Raw genomic sequence first — 22,660 nt, 5'->3', positions numbered from 1 at the left:
AAGTTAGAGCCTAGAACCAAAAGCTATGATTCCCTGTCAGTGCTTTTCCTACTTTGTACTTTGTCCGTATTGCTTTTCTTGACACCAACTCTGTCATTTTTTCCCCTAAGAAAGTGCTACTTAGGAGTGTTTTTGGGGGGCACGTGGGTGGCTCAGTCAGTTAAGCATCTGACTTTGGCTCAGGTCACAATCTCATGGTTTGTGAGTTTGAACCCTGCATGGGACTCTGTGCTGTCAGTGCAGAGCCCACTTCATATCCTCTGTCCCCCTCTCTCTGTCCCCTCCCTGCTTGTTCTCTCTCTCTCTCTCTCTCTCAAAATAAATAAACTTTAAAAATAAATAAAAGTGTTTTCTTTCGCTTCTATGGTGGGCAAAGAAAAACTGGTTTCATTCATACAGCACGCTGTGTAAGTGCCTAGAACTTATGATATCCTGTAGCTGAGATTACAGATAGGCAAGAAATATGTTGATAAACTATGAATATCTGTGGAAAGCAGTGTTAAGTGTGGAAAAAGATTATATTTTTTAGAATCTAAACAACTGTTAAGAGTGCCAGCTCTGTCATCTCGCACCTGTCTGGCTTATTCAAGCTACTTAATCTCTGAATCTTAGCTTTCTCATCATTCATCTGTTAAGCCCCTACCGCATGCCAAGAACCATATTAAGGTGCTGCAGGTAAAGCAAAATTCTTGTTTCTTACGAGGGTTTTTGTGAGGATAATGTATATACATCAGTAAAATAAAGTACTTGTTGTACTTACTGGCACAAAGTAAACATTGATAAAAGTTCCTTCTTACTTACTGTAAGTTCTCAAACTTTGTCTCAAGACCACTTTATACTCTTAAATTTTTTGGAGGGGTGCCTGGGTGGCTCAGTCGGTTAAGCATCCAACTTCAGCTCAGGTCATGATCTCGCGATGCATGAGTTTGAGCCCCATGTAGGGCTCTGTGCTGACAGCTCAGCGTGTGGAGCCTGCTTCGGATTCTGTGTCTCCCTCTCTCTCTCTGCCCCTCCCCCACTGGTGTCCTGTCTTTCTCTGCCAAAAATAAATAAATGTTTAAAACAATTTTAGTTATTGAAAGATCCCAAAGAACTTTTGTTTCCGTAGTGTGAATATATTACTATTTGGTGATACTAGAGGTTAACACTGAGGATTTTAAGTATTTTATTAATTCATTCTAAAATAGAATTACTGTACCTGTGTTATATAAATAACATTTTAAAGTTAAAATAACTGGTTTACTTGCTCCTAAAGGTTCAGTTTATCATGGACAACAAATACTGTTGTTTTTCTTGACAGATTTTGTTCATTTTTAAGAAAAAGTATGACACAAATCCAAGTTAGACTAAGTATAGTTTCTCGTTTAAGTAAAAATTGTATTCCATGGAAAAAGTGGCTAGTTCAACTTGCATCTTAGTTGCACAAATACTTTTCCTCAGGGCAGTCATTATACTTGAAAGAAGTGTTTTTTGCATGCTTCATATTTTGTTCCAAAGAGTACTAAAAAGATGTGTATTCAGGGGTCAAGGTTTAATAAGATTTATATTTTATACTGCTTTAAGGACATTCATAAGTAAAAAATAGCTTTTTAAAAGTTTATTCATTTTGGGGGTGGGACAGAAAGAGAGAATCCCAAGAATCTGCGAATCTGCTGTCAGCACAGATCTTGATGTGGGGCTTGATCTCACAGACTGTGAGGTCATGACCTGAGCTGAAACCAAGAGTTGGAGACTTAACCACTGAGCTACTCAAGCTCCCCAAAAAATAGCTTAAAAAAAAAAACAATGAGTGCATAGTGGCGAATACAGTGACTTGTTAGTGTAGTTTCTTTGGCCACTGTCTTGATTGTGCTAAAGCACAAGCAAGTTTTGCCACGGTTGCTTTATGCACTCTCAAGTGCACGTGTCAACACAATGAAAAGGTGAAATACCATCTTAGTATTATTTTAAGAGTAGTTTTGGCATTGTCAGTTTCCTGAAAGGATCCCTCCCCCCTCGACAGATCGCATTTTGGGAGCCAGTGCTATAAAGCCAGTGCTTTATTATTGGTACTTATATAATGTTTTGATTGTTATCATTTTAATATGTACTTATTTTTATCGTGAGATTGGCACTGTCTAGTCACATTAGTATCATTGACCTGTTTGATGGCAATACAATCAAAATAGCAGCACACTGACAGAGAATATTTATGTTATAAAAGTTGCAAAGTAGGGATTTTGTTCTATGGATGTATTATTAGGAGCATTGCTTCATATTTTTTCTGATTGTGCTTTCTGTTTTGTTTTTAGGCTTGCATTGATGACAATGTTGATATGGTGAAGTTTCTGGTTGAAAATGGAGCAAATATTAATCAACCTGATAATGAAGGCTGGATACCACTACATGCAGCTGCTTCTTGTGGATATCTTGATATTGCAGAGTAAGCCAGTTCTGTGTTACTTTTATCCAAATATCCAAACACTATTTTAGAGACCTGAGATTTTATAGAAATTGGTGTTACTGATAAATGAGTGAGCTCTTATATTACCTTAATTCATGAAAACTATTCTTCCCAGGAAGAAGAATAAGCAGTTCTTGGGAATTCATATATTGAGTCTCTCATTGGGAGTTTATCTTCCTGTCTTCCCACCCTCTTTGGCTTTTGGTACTTTGTATTGATACGAGTAATGGTACACTTCTCCATTCCCATCTCCTTTTATTTTGAGTACATGTAGAGCATTGTCAAATGATTCAAAGTTAAATTTAGCAATCTAGCCTATCCCTGTGTAATCTGAGTTGTTAGGAGAAATTAACAATAATTCTCAGTTAAGTTACTTTGGTATAAGGAGAATATGGTACAGAGTTCTCCAATTAGTCTAAACATTTATACTTCGTTGCTATTAAGATTGTTTTCTAAAAATACGTGTTTTAGAAAATTCAATGAGAAATGGTCATCATTCTTACCTACCTTTAATGGGCAGGTACTTTCCAAGAAAATCTGATTCTTCAAACAGTTAACAAGGAAGTATAGTTATCCTGACAAAATAATATTTTCACTGAACTATTTCATTTTGTGTTACTGTGTGTCCAATACCATAAACAGGTTTTATTGTCTATCTGCTCACATCAAAACTTATCAACTGATAATATCAAATATGGGAGTTCTATTTTGTGAATCTCTTTTAGTAAGCCTTAAATATTGTTATACCTTTATTTCATTTTTCTCCCCATGTGTATTGGAGATAGGATACATCATTTTAAAGGGGAGGCATTGGTTGGTAAATGAGAAGTACTCTGGCCTAGGAATCAGAAAATCTGAGTTACTTGAGTTCTATTACTGCGTATAACACTAATTACACTTTATTTTCATCTTTTCCTTTCTGGGCCTTAATTTCTTTATGTGCAAAATGAGGAAGTCTTTTGTCATTGCAAAAACAGTAATGTTCGTTCATAATTATAATCATGGTTCTCAAGTTCCTTAATTCCTGTCTGTTTTTTTCATGCTCAACAGAGGCCTTGGATCTCTTCTTCATAGAAAAAATAGCTAATGTGCATTTATCTTAAGCTGTCTGTAAATATTTGGTACTCAAGTTCTGGAGTCAAATGATGTGAATTTTGAATGTTTCCTTAGCCATTCTCGGGGTGTGACTTTGGGCAAGTTGCTTAACTTTTATATGCTTCTGTTTTTTTCCTCTTTCAAAAAGGAATAATATTGCTTAGGATTGTTGTGAGGGTTAACTGAGTAATCCATCAAACAAAGAATTGGCACATTGGAAATACTCAATGTGTGTTAACTTTTGACCGTTACACTGTCTCTGGGGAAATGAAAACCCAACTTTTTTCTCTTAAGATGTTTAATCTTTGTGTTTCTTTTTTTGTAATTCATGCTTCTGAGTTTGAAAAGACAATAATAATCACCCTGAATAATTTCTTCCACTTGATTGATAAACCATTGTGTTGGTTGGGATGATTTTAGCTGCAATTAAATAGTATCAAATTTAAAATGACCTAAAGAGTAAGAGTCCTTGGGGCGCCTGGATGGCTCAGGTGGTGAAGCATCCACTTCGGCTCAGGTTGTCATGATCTTGCCGTTTGTGGGTTTGAGCCCTGCGTGGGGTTTTGTGCTGACAGCTCAGAGTCTAGAGCCTGCTTCAGATTCTATGTTTCTCTTTCTCTGCCCCTCCATTCATGCTCTCTTTCTCACTCAAAAATAAACATTTAAAAAAAAAGTAAGCATCCTTGTGCTACAGTATATGATACAGTTTAGAGGAAGAGCATTCAAGTTTATTAAACTGCTTGGTGAAACCTTCAAGGGCGTCTCTCAGGTTTTTTTCTTCTGTCTTCCCCAAATATGAACTTTATTCTTAGCCTTGTCCCCCTCCTGGTGACAGGATGATTGCCACAACTCCTCAGTTGTATTATTACATATGCACATCAGAGGGCAAAATAAAAAGTGGGTAGAGTGTGAAAAGTATCTTCTCCATATTTTGTGTATGTCAAAGAGGGGAACTTATCCAAGAGAGTCCTCGGACTGCATCAGATTTCCGCTTTAGGGATTTGTGTTGGTCTGGTCTTGTCACTTGCCCATGTCTACCCTGGGAAAAGCAAGTGCTTGGCATATTCAGTGTTTTGCATGTCAGTAAATAAGTATGAGGGGGAGTAAGCAGTCTGCTGCAGGTGTTAATATTTTCAGTAGAAAAACCACAGCTTTTCATTTTTTAGAAGGTAGGCTATGGAACAAGTGCTTCATAGGACTTAATACAAACAGAAATGACCTGGTTTAGCCAAGATTGAGTAGAGTTGTGGTGATCTACCTTTCTTTAGGCAGTTTGAATTTATGGCTGTGGTATAACTAGAGTATCTGAATGCATACTTTGAACAAAATTAGAAGAATTATGACTTTTTCTTTGTTGCTCTTTCTGCCTTCTTTTATTAAATAATAAGAATGTTTATAAAAGACAATTTAACTCTGATAAATATTGACTGGGTTATTCGTTAAGGTGATAGTCCATAGCCCTTCCAAATACATGATTATTTTTATCAGCATTATCTTTTTTACCAGTTAATCTCACTAATATGAGAAGTTAATGAAAACCTATTTTTCTTTGGTCTAGAAAAAAATAGCATGATGGCTTAAGAGCTAGGGTAAAGATACCCCCAAGTCAGAGTATTTATAGAGTAAAAGAAGGCCCTATTAATAATGATGTAGAGGGGCACCTGGGTGGCTCAGTCGGTTGAGCGTCCAACTTTGGCTCAGGTCATGATCTCGCGGTCTGTGAGTTCGAGCCCCGCATGGGGCTCTGTGCTGGCAGCTCAGAGCCTGGAGCCTGCTTTCGATTCTGTGTCTCCCTCTCTCTCTGCCCCTCCCCTGCTCATGCTCTGTCTCTCTCTCTGTCAAAAATAAATAAACATTAAAAAAAAATTAAAAAAAAAATAATAAGTTATAAGCCAGGAAAGATCTAGGAAATTTGGGTCACTCTGCCAAATGAAATATTTGAAGTTAAATTTGTTGTAAATCCTGATTTTGTTTTTTGCAAGCTATGTGCCCTTGGCCAAGCTACTTAGCCTCAACGATTAATACTATTTATAAAATAGGATCTGGCTTCCTCCTACCTCTTATTTCTCATAATGCTTTCGATATTTTTCACTCTCTTAATACTGGACTACTTTTAATTTCCCAACATTCACTGCTGGTTCACGTTAATGAGTCTTTGCTTATAGTGGTTCATTTGCTTTATTTCTTTACTTTACCAGCTCCTGCCAAACTCTCAAGATGCAGTTGTATGTCATTTCTTCCAGAAACTTGTCTGATAATTCCTGGCATCTCTACAATGTATCAGATGTTTACATGCTTCTTTAGGAACTGCTTTATGCACAGAATAGTTCTAATTCATCCCTATTGAAATGAGAGATGAAACAAACAATGAAGCACATATAGTTTACTCTGATGCCTTAAGTATGATTTGGATACAGTGAGTTCTAAATTTTTGACCCCTGGGGGCTCCTGGCTGGCTCAGTCGGTGGAGCATGCGACTTGATCTCAGAGTTATGAGTTCAAGCCACATGCTGAGTGTGGAGATTACCTTAAAAATAAAGTGTATAAATAAATAAATAGATAATAAATAAATAATTTCGACCTCTGTTGGAGATAGTACACAAAGAATATGAGATTACAGTTTAGTTTCTAGACATTTAACAATTTAACATCTGGTTTGTAGCCTAGCAGGAGCCAAGTGAATAGATGAATGATAGCTCTTTGTATTCTGGCTCAATTGTCTTACCTTTTCACCAAAATAATTATTCTCAACCTCTCCCTGCTTTGAATAAGGTAGAATTCTTAGGGAAAACCAAAAATAGAGATTGTCTAATAATGCCCCTTCTCCAGAGTGGATTAGAGGAACAATAAAGGTGGTGAGTTTGGGGACTTTTATGTTAATGCTCAGCATATGTATTGTTTTACTGAATACTGATGAGTCGGTTTTGAAATGTATGCATTAACATCATTCTTTTCCTTTGGTGTGCTGAATCGTATCTGTACCTAATTCAGCTGTTGAAGCCCTACCTAACACCCCCAGAACCTTGGAATGTGACTGTATAGATGCAGCCTTTAAACAGATAATTAAGTTAAATGAGGCACTTGGGGGGAGGGGGGAGGGGGCAATTCATTCTTACTGATTTCCTTAAAAGAAGGGGAAATTTGGATGCAAAAAATAGAGACATCTGGTGCATGCACACAGAAAAGACCACATGAGGACACTGAAATATACTTAATGTGGTTAATGATGTTACCATCCTTATTGATTAGTAAATTATGTATCTTTGGTCATCAAGAATCTCTTCCTCTTGGCTTCTAAGACCTTGGGATATGACCAGAGAAAATGATCTTTCAACCTTTCTTGCTCTCTAGTGTTACAAGGTGCTCCAGACTCATTTTTTTTTCCCTCTGCCCTGGGTCTGGAATTGCCATTTCCCCAAAGAGCCCTGTTCTTGTAATGGGTGCTAGAAGTACTCATTGCTACTGAGTTGGTCATTGCTTCAGATTCAGATTTGGTACCAAGGTGTTTTCCTTTAACCTCTTCTATCTTGTATCAGTATTTCCTTTCTCCCTATACTTCTGTTGCCAGGAACTGTAAGATTAAAATAACACGCAATTACTAATTTGCTTCATTATTATATATTACACATACATTAGACTACTTATAACAACAATACCACTAACAACAACAATAGGATTACCAGAAGCAGTTTGAAGTTTTGTGTTTTGTTTGTTTTTTGGCAGAGGTTAGGAGGTCATTTCTTTTTGTACTTAAGGTATCTCGCTTCAAATATACCATCAAATTACTATGTATTGAAGTCACTTGAAATAGTTCTTTTCTTTGTGGTTATGCTACCAACTAGATATGCCTATTAGGTTGATTGTTTAACTTTATTTATTGTTTGGAGTTTGCTTTTTTAACTTCAGTTTGTTTTATAATTTACATAAAATACCATGTTCTAATGGCAGTTCCTGCTCTACCATCCTATTTCCTTCTACACTATTTTTCAAATTTTATATTTTATCCCAGTTTGTTTTTTAATGTAAGCATCATTTAAAATATTCCCTCTTGTAGCTAAATGATAGAATACCACACACATACTTCTTCACTTGCTTTTTTCACTTAATAGTCTGGTCTGGAGATGGCTATGTAGTGGGGTAGAGAGCTATCTCTCATTGTTCTATTTAGGTGTAGTACTCCATTGTGACGTAGTCATAGTAGTTTATTCAGCCTGTCCCTGTGATTAACCAGTGAATGCTGTTTACTTGAATGACTCTAGTTTTAGCCTTGGAATTGCCCTTTTATTTTTGCAAATCATAGGTATTTGTATATTTATGTGAAAAAAATTTTTAATAATAAAACTTTATTTTTTCTATCTATAATTTATTTATTTTTTATAATTTACATCCAAGTTTGTTAGCACATGATGCAACGATGATTTCAGGAGTAGATTCCTTAATGCCTCTTACCCATTTAGCCCATCCCTGCCCCCCTCCACAACCCCTCCAGCAACCCTCTATTTAAGAGTCTCTTATGTTTTGTCCCCCTCCCTGTTTTTATATTATTTTTGCTTCCCTTATGTTCATGTTTTGTATCTTAAAGTCCTCATATGAGTGAGGTCATATATTTGTTTTCCTCTAATTTTGCTTAGCATAATACCCTCTAGTTCCATCCATGTAGTTGCGGATGGCAAGATTTCATTCTTTTGGATTGCAGAGTTGTACTCCATAAACAATATGTTTTATTAATATTTGGTTATTGATGTGATTATTTTTCTGATATCTTTTGCTATTTTAGTTTCATTACCACTTTTCCTTTATTAAGCTCCCACCACAGATGGTTAAGAAGCGCTTTTATCTTGGGTGCCTGGGTGGCTCAGTCGGTTAAGCATCTGACTTCGTCTTAGGTCATGATCTCACTGCTTGTGAGTTTGAGTCCCCCCTGCCCGCCTCCAGACACTATGCTGACAGCTCAGACAGACCCTGGAGCCTGCTTCAGATTCTGTTTCTCCCTGTCTCTCTCTTTGCCCCTCTTCCACTCACACTCTATCTTTTTCTCTCAAAAATAAATAAACGTTAAAATAAGTAAGTAAATAAAATAAAAAGAAGTGCTTTTATCTGGGGGCTCCTGGGTGGCTCAGTCAGTTGGGCGTCAGACTTCGTTTCAGGTCACTATCTCGCAGTTTGTGAGTTCAAGCCCTGCATCAGGCTCTGTGCTGACCGCTCAGAGCCTAGAGCCTGCTTCAGATTCTCCATCTCTCTCTCTCTCTCTCTGTCTCTGTCTCTGTCTCTGTCTCTCTCTGTCCCTCCCTGCTTGTGCGCTTGCTCTCTCTCTGGATTGTTCTCTCTCTCAAAAGTAAATAAACATTAAAAAAAAAAAAAAAAAAGGAAGTGCTTTTATCTTGAGTAGCTTTGGTGTCTGTCATAAAATTTTTCAGTAGTAGAGAAAAATTATAGTACATAGTGTTACAGTACATACAATGAAATGTTGATTAATTAGTATATTTCACATATTTTTCTTTGTGTTTGGAATCGTTTCAAAGCCACCACTATAGAAGATTTTATATCATTATAAAATGCAAGTAGGATTACATTCAGTGACATTCTCATGGTCTTATTTGCAGCATGGAAAAAGTTTCATGAAATTTGTCATTTGATCATTAAAGAATCAGCTATTTAAAGATATGCTAACTTTTAAATATTTGTGGTGGCTTATTTATGGTTTGGCTTTTCTTCTTCATTATAACCTTTATTCCATAAACATCCTCAAGATTTCTCTTGGCTTACCCTTCAAAATATATCCAGTATCTTACTATTTTTGTCACCTCTTTAATTTCTTCATAATCTTGCACACTGTCATTTTTCACTGGACTTAGAGTTGCAGTTATTCTAACCATAACCATCCTCTTCCCACCATCTGTTTTCCACACAGCAGCCAGGATGATCCATTTAAAATATTACAAATGGGGCAGGGGGCGCCTGGCTCAGTCAGTGGAGTGTGTGACTTTTGATCCTCAGGGTCATGAGTTCAAGCCCCGTGTTGGGTATAGGGATTAAAAAATTAAAAGTAAATCTTAAAAATAAAATAAGTAAATAATATTTTATAAGTGGGGTAATACCGCATTTTTATTCATATCCATCCAGGGGGTTCATAATACATTCAGAGTTTAAGCCAGAGTTCTGATAGCCTACAAGGCTATAGTTTGACCTCATATTACTCCTCTGATTTTATATTCTTCACTCCTCTCAGGCTGTCTCTTTTAGCCACTCTGATCCCCTTGCTGAGCCTTTCAACAAACTAGACATCTTGCTTCACAGTCTGCACCTGTTGAATCCTACGTCTGGAATTCAGTAATGTTGCTATCTTGGGTAAAAGAATCAAATTCTTAACCAATTTAAGAAATACATAAACTTCACCACCATGCCCGTGAAAAATGTTATTATATTACTGACCTAACGTTTAGGAATCAAAAACTCCATTATAATCTTAACTCTGCCAATTAATTGCTATTAACTTTAGGCAAATTACCAGCTTCTCTGGTACCAGCTTCTCTGAACCTCTGTTTCCATATCTATAAAATGAAAGTATTAATACGTATCCCTACTTTATAAGATTATTGAGAAGATTAAATAGCATATATAAGACAGTTGGCACAATATACAGCATATTTAGTATTCAGTAAATGTTAGCTAAGTTAATTGTTACTATTCATAATGCTGTTTTTTATCATTACTTTTTTTATGTTTATTTATTTTTGAGACAGAACACAAACATGGGAGGGGCATAAAGAGAGGGAGACAAAGAATATGAAGTAGGCTGCAGGCTCTGGGCTGTCAGCGCAGAGTCCGACACGGGGCTCGAACTCATGAACTGTGAGATCATGACCTGAGTGGAATACAGACACTCAGCTAACTGAACCAGCCAGGTACCCCAATCATTCCTTTATTTTTTAAAAGACACTTTGAAGTCTTAGGAAATGCATTATGAGTATGCTTTATGCAAGAAAAGTATCATGGACTTAAGTCATTGGAGACATTCTCCAGTATCTTCTATGTTGAAATAAATGTCTTATTTACATTTATTTTCATATATTCATTGTTTTATTTCCAATTAAAAAAAATTTTTTTAACATTTATCCATGGAGGAGATGGAGAGAGATAGAGGCAAAGCATGAGCAGGAGAGGAGTAGAGAGAGAGGAAGACACAGAATCCGAAGCAGGCTCCAGGCTCTGAGCTGTCAGCACAGAGCCCGACGCTGGACTCAAACCCATGAACATGTTCTGAGCCAAAGCTGGCTGCTTAACCAGCTGAGCCACTCAGGCACCCCTGTTATTCCTTATTTAGAGCTTATGGTTAACCAAGCAAATACTGGTTCTGATTCCATTGGATAAGAGGATTTTGGAGCCATATTTCAGGGAGAAGAGCATTAGGGGTATATGGAAGGTAGCAGATTGGATTGGGAAAATGAACTGAGTCTACAGCATAGAGGAATTAGTGTACGTTGCTAAGTTTGACCTTTAGTGGTGATGCATTTTTAGGGACATGATGATCCTCACTCTGTATTTTAGGAAGACTGTTCTTCACAGATTAGTATTGTTGGACAAGAGAGCTAGGGCAATGGCAATGAAATTGGAAGTGGTGCATATTTGAAAGAAATTTGGAAAATAGAATTGATAAGGCTTGGTGTGATTCACTGGATCTAGGTAGTAAGGTAGGAGGAAGAATCAAGGTGGTGATAAGGCTTGATAATAATAGCTAATGTTCATTGAGTGCTTAACTTGTACTAGTCACTGCTCTAAGTCCTTTAAGTATATGTCATTTCAGTCGTCCTAACAGTCACATGAAAATATTACCACCACCCCACAGGTCTATATGCACAATTCCAAACCCCAAAAACTTGGAAAAATGAGAGACTAATTGTAACTTTAGGTGTAGGCTCATTTGTCAACAAACCATGACCTGAACTGATATGAGGCTATTTATAGTCTGTTTATACAATGTACTGTACATTTCTTTTTTGCAAAAACAGTAATGTGTTTGGTAATATAAAGTGCTGCCTCAGACTCAGTGGGGGTGTTACATAATCTACAACGGTACCTTTTTAAAATATGAAAAATTTTGAAATTTGGGTTTGGGTGAATGATGATGGCCCTGTATTATGATTCTTATTTTATAGATGAGGAAACTTGAGTCAAAAAGTAATCATAGTAAGTAAGTGGCAGAGCTAGGATTTGAACCTAGTCTAACTTTTCAGGTCTGCACTTTAAGCTGTTACACTATTCTACCTCCCTGTCTAACCTTTGTAACTGGGACAATGATGCCTTTAAACTTATTAAGAGATCTAAAGAGCAAGATTGGGGGAAGCAGAGGAGAGACTGTAGAGGAATGTGGTTTTAAATAGGCCCTATTTGAGATGCTAATGGAAATGATGCAGTAGGAAGCCAGGACTATATTGGGAGTGTTTATAATGCATATACTGGATTTCATGAAGTTTAATTAAGATGCCATTGTTGTAACACAGTGTAATTACTTTATATACCAATTTTAAAAGTTTACAAAAGTGAAATTATGATACTTTCTGTGTCTGTGTATGTTTAATCACCTGGGTTTTTCACACAGTATCGTTTTCTAAATTTAGCATTTTATTGATGCAACGTTTTTAAAGAATGTTCTCTTGGGGCGCCTGGGTGGCTCAGTCAGTTGGGTGTCCGACTTTGGCTCGGATCATGATCTCATGGTTCGCGGGTTGACCCCAATGTTGGGCTTTGTGCTGGCAGTTCAGAGCCTGGAGCCTGCTTTGGATTTTGTCTCACTCTCTCTCTGCCCCTCCCTGGCTTGCGCTCTGTCTCACTCTATCAAAAATAAATAAATGTTTAAAAAAAAAAAAAAAAAAGAATGTTCTCGTATGGGATGCCTGGGTGGCTCAGTCAGTTAAGCGTCCAATTTCGGCTCAGGTCATGATCTTGCGGTTCGTGGGTTTATGCCCCATGTCAGGCTCTGTGCTGGCAGCTCAGAGCCTGGAACCTGCTTCGGATTCTGTGTCTCCCTCTCTATCTCTGCCCCTCCCCCACTCTCGCTCACGTTCTCTCTCACTTTCTCTCTCTCTCTCTCTCTCTCTCTCTCAAAAATAAATAAACTTTAAAAAAAATTTAAGGAATGTTCTCTTATTGCCTTTGGGATTATATTCTAAATCATTTGTGTGCATTCCGCAAGTTTTGATTTTGATGCTTTCTTGATCTTACCAGAAGATAGATATCAACAAGTTTCAGACAACATCCAGGAAAACATTTTAAGCAATAGTTAAGTTCAATAAATAAGGTAACAAGGATGCACATGAATTGACTGAAGTGAAAAGCATATGAATAACTGTGACTGAAGGCACATGAGGACAGATAATCACAACTATGTTGTGTCTGCCACCTAGCCGATAGCCATTATAAGGCATCATGGATTGTAACATTGATCGATTGTAGAAGATTTCAGTGATATTAAAATGTGAGGGAAATATGCATGTTAGAATTGCTGCACAATGAGTAGGAATTTTGCCTCTGGGAATGGAAAGTTGCATTAATAAAGTAAGACAGGAGTATATATAATTAATTTAAATAAATATGCCTTTTCAGGACTTAGTGTATTATCAAAGCAGTATAGAGTCATTGGTCTGGGGAGTAATTGAGAGAAATAGGAAATGCTAAAGAGAGAACTTTGAGGACTTCCTGTATTTAAAGGTGGCTTCGCAAAGAGAATAGAGGAATTTAAATACTTTCCCACATTTTGAGGGTTTTTTTTTTTAAACTAATGACAATCCAGGTTCCTAGACAACTGGAAGATAGACCCCACTGTCACAGATTCATTTTTCTCACAAGTATTAGCCTGGTCTTTGCTATTGGCATAAGTAATTGTATCTATAGCAGAATTATGGAACCATGATGTCAGAAGTTAAGCAAAGTATTTGGCAAGGTATCAGTACTAACCAATTGGACTGATAACATGACTTATACACAAAAATAATACTTTTTGCCTTTAGGGTTTTGATAAATTATAAAAAACTAAGGTTAAAATTGGTAATGTTCTAAGCATCGTAATTCAACAATTAAAAATGAGAGAGAATTTCTGCTTCTGAGAAGATAGACTAGACACAGTTTTCCCTTGTTTTTCCTTCTAAGAACTACTAAAACCTGAATATTATATATAAAACATAAGCTCATGAGAGGTCGAGAGAAGGCAGAATGGCTAGGCATCACAAGACCCAAAGAATGACATAGGAGAGAATTTTCTGGCTTTTCATGTTGCGTCATATATCCCACACTTTGAGCTGGAGAAGCTGATAACCCAGAAGCACCAATGGGCACCCCAAAAAAAGAAGTCCCAACAAAAAGCTTAATTTCTTTAGCCAAATACTAGGAGAGGGGCACACTAGCAAAACAGAAACATCATCATCATCATCATCATCATCATCATCATCATCATAATAGAGGGGCACATTAGCAAGACAGAAAATTTGTAATAACAACAACAACCACTACTCTATTTAATCAAAGTCCAAAGGAAAAAAACTGTTCTCCCACACAATCTCACCAGCAAAGGATAGGTAGGGAGTGTAGACCTCCACCCTTACCAGACTATATTGATGTGCACCAACACCCCTCCTGCAGTAATGTCAGATTAGGCCACATACATAGCCAGCCAAGACTTTAATCCCCGCCAAATGGTTAACTAGCGCCGCCCCCCCCCACCCCCACAACACACACTGTAGTAGATACCAACCAGTTCCATCTTGGAGTGTGTCAGAAGAGACCTAGTGGAGAATGAATACTTTCACCATCACCCACCAGTAAAGATGCCTACCTCCTCCCCTTATATATTGTCACTGGAGGCCACATGGGGAGTAGTAGTGAAGCATTCATACTCTTCTCATCAAGGGAGATGTCAGTGAAGGCTTGATGGTGAACTAGAAGTAAGGCTAGGCTAGAAGCCACCACCTCATCTCTGGTGTCAGTGGAGGCTGAGTGGGGAACCTAGACTTCTGCTCCCACTTCATGGTAATGAGATAGTACCTCCCAGCTTCCTTTGCTACAGCAGAGCCAAACAAAGCCAGCTAACATAGAAGATTTAAGCATGATCTAGAGTGTCTCTCTTAACATAATACCCAAAGTGTCCAGATTTTGATTGAAAATCAGTTGTCATACAAAGGAAATTCTCAAATTGAATGAAAAAAGACAGCCAGTAGAGACCAACATGGAGATGACAAAGCTACTACTCTTAAAATTATCTGACAAAGGGGTGCCTGGGTGGCTCAGTAGGTGAAGTGTCAACTCTTGATCTCAGCTCAGGCCTTGATCTCAGGGTCATGAATTCAAGCCTTGCATTGGGTGTGGAGCCTACTTAAAAAAATAAAAAAGCTATGTGACAAAGATCGTAGAGCAGCTATCATAAAAATACTTCAACAAGCCAATTATGAGCATGCTTGAAACAAAAAAATTAAGGGTCTCAGCAAAAAGAAAATCTGCAAAAAAAAATAAGAATCCAATGGGAATTTTTGAACTGAAAAATCTAACAACCAAAATAAAAACAGATAAGCTCAAGAGTAGAATGGAGGTGATAGAAGAAAGAATTAGTAAACTGAATAATAGATAAGTGGGGATTACCATATCTAAACAACAGAGAGGAAATGGAGTAAAATAAAATGAATAAAGCCTTCGGGACTTGTGGGGCTATAACAAAGAGCTAACATTTGTGCCATTGGAGTCCCAGAAGAGGAGTAACAAGGCATGACTGGAAAATTATTGCATGAAATGGTAAGTGATAGCTAAAAACTTAAAGTTGGCAAAATATATAAACCTACAGGTTCAAGAAGCCACCAAATTCCAGACAAGATAGGGGTGCCTGGGTGGCTCAGTCGGTTAAGCACCCAGCTCTTGATTTTGGCCCGGGTCATGATCTCACAGTTCATGAGTTCAAGCCCCACATCAGGCTCTGTGCTGGTGATGTGGAGCCTCCTTGGGATTCTCTCTCTTTTTCCCTCTCTGCCCCTCCCCAACTCATGCTGTCTCTGTCTCAAAAATAAAATGCGGTTCCTGTGTGGTGCAGTCGGTGAAGTGTCCCACTTCAGCTCAGGTCATGATCTCATGGCTCGATGGGTTCAAGCCTCACATTGGGCTCTGTGCTGACAGCTCGGAGCCTGGAGCCTGCTTTGGAATCTGTGTCTGTCTCCCTCTTTGCTCCCCCCACCCCCGTGCTCACTGTCTCTCAAAAATAAACTTAAAAAACTTTTTAAAAAGAAAATAAACATTAAAAAAAAATTCCAGGGCTGCCTGGGTGGCTCAGTCAGTTGGGCGTCTGACTTCAGCTCAGGTCGTGATCTTGCAGTTCATGAGTTCGAGCCCCGCATTGGGCTCTGTGCTGACAGCTCAGAGCCTGGAGCCTGCTTTGGAATCTTTGTCTCCCTCTCTCTCTGCCCCTCCCCAACTCATGCTCTGTCTCTCCCTCTCTTTCAAAAATAAATAAACATTAAAAACAAAATTACAGACAGGATAAAACAAAGCACTCCACACAAGGACATCTTCTATACAAACCTCTGAAAACTAAAGAAAAAAGTCTTCATAGCATTGAGAAAGAAACGATACTATAAGGAGGGAAACTTGAATGACAACAGATTTCTCATCAGAAACCATGGATGTGGAATAACATTTGTCAAGTCCCGAATGAAGAGCTGCTGTTTTTAAGAAAACTCTTCATACCCAAATATATAAATCAATTAATCACAAACATACAGAAACTCATTGATAATAATACCATAATAGTAAGGGACTTCAACACCCACTTACCGCAATGGACAGATCATCTAAACAGAAAATCAACAAAGAAACAATGGCTTTGAATGACACACTGGACTGGATGGACTTAACAGATATATTCAGAACATTTCATCCTAAAGCAGAATACACACTCTTCTCAAGTGCACATGGAAATTCCCTGGAATATATCACATACTGGGTCACAAATCAGCCCTCGACAGTTAAAAAAGATCAAGATCATACCATGCATATTTTCAGACCACAATGTTGTGAAACTCGAAGTCAATTACGAGAAAAAATTAGGAAAGACAATGAATACTTGCAGATTTACAGAACATCCTACTGAAAAACGAATGGACTAACAAAGAGGAAATTAAGTACATGGAAGCCAATGAGAATGGTAGCATAACAGCCTAAAAGCTCTGGGATGCAGCAAAGGCAGTCATAAGAGGGAAGTATATAGCAATGTCATGTAGGCCTTCCTTAAGAAGGAAGAAAGGTCTCAGATGCACAACCTAACCTTACACCTTAACGAGCTGGAAAAAGAACAGCAAATAAAACCCCAAACCAGTAGAAGATGGGAAATAATAAAGATTAGAGCAGAAATCAATGCTTGACCACACACACACACACACACACACACACACACACACACACACACACACACTAGAACAGATCAGTGAAACCCATGGCTGGTTCTTTGAATGAATCAACAAAATTGATAAACCTGTAGCCAGTTTGATCAAAAATAAAAAGGAAAGGACCCAAATAAATAAAGTCAAGAATGAAAGAGGAGAAATCACAACCAACACAGCAGAAATACAAACAATAATGAGATTATTATGAGCAATTATATGCCAGTAAATTGGGCAATCTTGAAGAAATGGAAAAATTCCTAGAAACATATAAACTACCAAAACTGAAACATGAAGAAGTAGAGAATTTTAACAGATCAATAACCAGTAAAGAAATTGAATTAGTAATCAAAAACGTCCCAAAAAACAAGAGTCCAGAGCTGTGTGGCTTTCCAGAGGAATTTTACCAAACCATTTAAAGAAGAGTTAACACCTATTCTTTTGAAGCTTTTCCAAAAAAATAGAAATGGAAGGAAAACTTCCAAACTCATCCTATGAGGCCTATGACATGATCCTGTCAATAGACGCAGAGAAAGCATTTGACAAAATGCTTACTTGACAAAATACAGCGTCCTTTCTTGATTAAAAACCCCTCAAGCAAATAGAGATAGAAGGGTCATACCTCAAGATCATAAAAACCATATATGAAAAACTCACCTTTAATATCATCCTCAGTGGGAAAAACTGAGAGCTTTTCTCCCTAAGATCAGGAACACGACGTGGATGTTCACTCTCGCCACTGGTTTTCAACATAGTATTGGAAGTCCTAGCCTCAGAAGTCAGACAACACAGAGGAATAAAAAGGCATCCAAATCAGCAAGGAGGAGGTCACACTTTAACTCTTTGCAGATGACATGATCCTCTGTATGGAAAATCCAAAAGATTACACCAAAAAACTACTAGAACTGATTCATGAATTCAGCAAAGTTGCCGGATATAAAATCAATGCACCAAAATTGGTTTCATTTCTGTACACCAATAATGAAGCAGCAGAAAGGGAAATCAAGGAATCGATCCCATTTACAGTTGCACCAAAAACCGTTAAATACCTAGAAATAAACCTAACCAAAGAGGTGAAAAATCTATTTTGATGGCTTCCTGTCTTGTGTTTAGGTCTTTCATCTGTTTTGAGTTTATTTTTGTGTATGGTAAGAAACTGGTCCAGATTCATTCTTCTGCATGTTGCTGTCCAGTTTTCCCAACACCATTTGCTGTCTTTATTGCATTGGATATTCTTTCCTGCTTATGAAAACTGTAGAAAGCTTATGAAAGAAATTGAAGACACAAAAAATGGAAAAATATTCCATGCTCATGGATTGGAAGAACAAACATTGTTAAAATGTTGATACTACCCAAAGCAATCTACATATTCACCGCAATCCCTATCAAAATAACACCAGCATTCTCCACAGAGCTAGAAGAAACAATCCTAAAATTTGTATGGAACCACACACACACACACACACACACACACACACACACACACAAAAGCCAAAGCAGTTCTGAAAAAAACAAAGCTGGAGGCATCACAGTTCCAGACTTCAAGATGTACTACAAATCTGTAATCATCAAGACAGTATGGGACTAGCACAAAAACAGACATTTAGATCAATGGAACAGAATAGGGAATACAGAAATGGGCCCACAAATGAATGACCAACTAATCTTTGACAAAGCAGGAAAGAATATCCAGTGGAATAAAGGCAGCAAATGGTGTTAGGAAAACTGGACAGCAACATGCAGAAGAATGAATCTGGACCACTTTCGTAAACCATACACAAAAACAAACTCAAAATGGGTGAAAGACCTAAACATAAGACAGGAAACCATCAAAATCCTTGAGGAGAAAGCAGGCAAAAACCTCTTTGACCTTGGCCATAGCAACTTCTTACTTAACATGTCTCCAGAGAGAAGGGAAACAAAAGCAAAAATGAACTATTGGGCCCTCATCAAGATAAAAAGCTTCTGCAGGCAAAGGAAACAACCAGCCAAACTAAAAGGCAACGGACAGAGTGGGAGAAGATATTTGCAAATGACATAACAGATAAAGGGTTAGTATCCAAAATCTATAACTTACCAAACTCAACACCCAAAAACAAATAACCCAGTGAAGAAATGGGCAAAAGACATAAATAGACACTTTTCTAAAGAAGACATCCAGATGGTCAACAGACACATGAGAAAACTCAGTATCACTCATCATCAGAGAAATACAAATCAAAACCACAATGAGACACCACCTCACACCAGTCAGAATGGTTAAAATGAACAACTCAGGCAATGACAGATGCTGGCAAGTATGTGAAGAAAGAGGAACCCTTTTGCATTGCAGATGGTAATGCAAACTGTTGCAGCCACTCTGGAAAACAGTATGGAGGATCCACAAAAAATTAAAAGTAGAACTACTCTACGACCCAGCAATTGCACTACTAGGTATTTATCCAAGGGATACAGGGGTGCTGTTTCAAAGGGGCACTTGCACCTCAATGTTTATAGCAGTGCCATCGACAATTACCGAAGTATGGGAAGAGCCCAAATGTCCATCGACAGATGAATGGATAAAGAAGATGTGGTACATATATATAGTGGAGTATTACTCGGCAATCAAAAAGAATGAGATCTTGCCATATGCAACAATGTGGATGGAACTAGGGTATATTATGCTAAGTGAAATTAGAGAAAAGCAAGTATTATATGACTTCACTCATACGTGTAATTTAAGATACAAAACATGACCATAAGGGAAGAAAGCAAAAATAATATAAAATCAGGGAGGGGGACAAAACATAAGAGACTCTTAAATATAGAGAACAAACTGCTGGAGGGGTTGTGGGAGGAGGGATGGGCTAAATGGGCAAGGGGCATTAAGGAGGACACTTGTTGGTATGAGCACTGGGTGTTATATGTAGGGGATGAATCACTGGATTCTACTCCCAAAATCATTATTGCACATCTATGCCAAGTAACTTGGATGTAAATTAAAAAATAAAATAAATGGAAATTGTATTAAATGTGAAATGCTTAGTCTTCCAAGGATTAGTGTAGAGCTATATCTAAACCAAACTCTGTAAATATTATTGACAGTTTAAAATTTAAAATTCTTAATTTTGTAAAATACTTAGTACTTTCAAAGTATATGAATGTGTGATATTTCCATTTTCAGGATGCTGGCAGGAAATTTAATTTTTGAGAAATGATTGTAAAATAAGGAAAAGAAATATTTAGATAAGGGGATCTGCTGAATCATACATATAGAAGAAATATTAAGTCAAAAATGTGAGCTACTGGTTGATGAAGCTTCTCTTTCACATGGGAGTCATGCTGGCCAGATTGTACCAAAAAGGCGCACTCCAGCCAAAGTCCAGCTCTGAATTGGCCTATTTCATGTTTGTATTTTAACATTTGTCCTTTATCCCTTAATGTTGGTTTCCACTTGTGCAATATACACTGAGGTCATCTCTTCAACATCCCACCTCCTGACATTGTGCATCAGTCATGTAGTTTAAGGAATTAACCTGGGCAACTGAGGCAGGACCTGATAAATCTAACTCAATGAAGAAAATCTGATCCTTCTTGCCTATAATTAGTCTAGGAACCAATGCTTAACTAGTCAGCATATGGCATTCCTTTAGAAATAGGCTGGTTTAGGAATAGGCACATAACTGTGCATCTAGGCCAATGAGACATGCCAATAAGATTCCTTGGAGGCTTCTGGGAAATGTTTTCTCATTCGTAAGTGAGAGTCGTTAGAAAAATAAAAAAGACATTTTTTATTTATAGACAAAGAAGCACGTAGCTCTAGTTGTTACTATCATCCTATAACCATGAGGAAATCACCTTGGGATAGAACTAATACTATCCTGGGTACTTGATAACATTGTTGAAATGAGTTTCAACCAAACCCGAAGTTCAGTCTACCTCTGAACTTCCAATTGTGTGAACCAATAAAGTTCCTAACTATTTAAGCCAAAAAAGAAGAAAAAAAGAAAAAAAAAACTTAGAAGTCCCAAGTCAGAACTGTTCTTTGGATTCTTACCACTATTTTCAACTATTTTTCATTGTGGTATAGAACTACAAGAATGAAATAGCAAAGTGCATTCCCACTGAAAACACTTAAGGCTATTTATACTTATTTTAGGATTTTTGTTGCTCAGAGACTTCCAAAAGAAATAGTATTTATTTCTGAAGTTAATAGTGTGATGTTCTACTTACTAATCTTTGAAAAGTTCAGGTAGTTCATAATTTCGATAGCTTGAGTAACTCCTTTTGAAAAGACTTTTCAGGAAACAACTACTCCAGTGATATCCTTCCAACTTTCTGATTTAAAAAAAATTTTTTTATTGTGGTAAAAACACATAATACTAGATTTACCATTTTAACCATTTTGAATGGTTACAGTTCAGTAGTGTCAGATATATTCACATTGTTGTGCAACAGCTCTCTAGAATTTTTTTTATCTTGTAATACTGAAGTTCTGCACACTAAACACTTATTTCCCCTTGCCTTGACTGCCAGCCCTTGTAACCAACTTTCTATTTTGTTTCTGTGATTTTGACACTTTTAAAAGGACACTATTTGTCCTTTTGTGACTATCTTATATTGCTTAGCACAGTGATCTTGTGGTTTATCTGTGTGATAGAATTTCCTTCCTTTTTAAGCCTGAACTAACTCTCTCCTTTTTAAAGATTCATGTATTGAATACATGAAAAGTTGATGTATAAGTTATAATGACTCTTTCATACTAGTTTTCCTACAGTGAATAAAGTCAATATACATTAAATTTGGACAGTACATATTCAGCTCTTGCTGATAGAGTTACTTCCTCCTTGTCTCTGACCACTGTGTTCTCATTAGCTTCTAAAATTAAAGGCAATTTTAATTAAAATCTCAAAATTTTCAAATGAACTATTTCCCTTTCTCTCAGTCTCTTCTATGGATGGTTTTTGGCAAAACTCATAAACCAAGATAATTAATAGACACTGTCAACATTTATCTTCCAAATTCAGTTAACATTGAATAATTTTAACCTGAATAGAATCCTGCAAATTTATCTAATGTACCATATTCAAGTTGGAACCAATAACGTGATTAACAACTTTACACCTTTTGTCAGATTTTTAAATTAGGACATGTACGAATAATTTTGTCAAACTCCATTTGGATCATGTCTTGATTTTGAGGTCTATTAATTTATTTGTCCAAGATTATCAATTAACTTGGAGTATCAGTTGTGTGTCCAGCTCCTGATTTAGGCTCAGGTCATGATCCCAGGGTGATGGGATTGAACCCCAAATCAAAGCTCTGTACTAAGTATGGAGCCTGCTTTAGATTCTCTCCCTTCCCCCCCCCTCATTTTCTCTCTCATTTTCTCTCCCCCCCCTTCCCACCCTCCCTCCCTCGCTCCTCCCACCCCCCTCCATTCCTCCTCACTTCTCCCCCACTTATACTCTCTCAAAAAAAAAAAAAATTTATTGACTCAGTTGCTAGATTATGAATCTCAATAAACCTGGCAGTTTAACATTTTTCACTTCAACCATTTATAAAGAATTTCATCATTTATAGGCATCTCCTATGTTGCACTCCTTTGTATTGCTTGAGGAAATCATTAAACATTGTTAAGGCAATAAAACCTTGCCCTTTTTTAAAAAAAAATTTTTTTTTCATTCTAAAGCATTCAAAAAAACTTAGTTGAGAAACAGCCCAGTTTTCT

General features: G+C 37.3%; 1 protein-coding gene across 6 annotated transcripts in view; it reads left to right on the top strand.

Annotated features, from left to right (window-relative positions):
* PPP1R12A (protein phosphatase 1 regulatory subunit 12A) overlaps nt 1-22,660 on the top strand; it is a 160,379-nt gene that overhangs the window by 50,338 nt on the left and 87,381 nt on the right. For all 6 annotated transcript variants that reach the window (XR_001510998.2, XM_007088740.3, XM_007088739.3 and 3 more), the window contains exon 2: nt 2,292-2,422. Coding sequence is in view for 5 of the 6 variants with exons in the window: in XM_007088740.3 (XP_007088802.1) it covers nt 2,292-2,422 (131 nt within the window). In the remaining variant the exon portion in view is untranslated. The remainder of the gene's footprint in view (nt 1-2,291; nt 2,423-22,660) is intronic.

The sequence above is a fragment of the Panthera tigris genome, chromosome B4 (assembly GCF_018350195.1).
Source record: "Panthera tigris isolate Pti1 chromosome B4, P.tigris_Pti1_mat1.1, whole genome shotgun sequence".
NCBI lineage: Eukaryota > Metazoa > Chordata > Mammalia > Carnivora > Felidae > Panthera > Panthera tigris.
The sequence above is the reverse complement of the archived record's forward strand: the minus strand, read 5'-3'. Positions and strand labels throughout refer to the sequence as shown.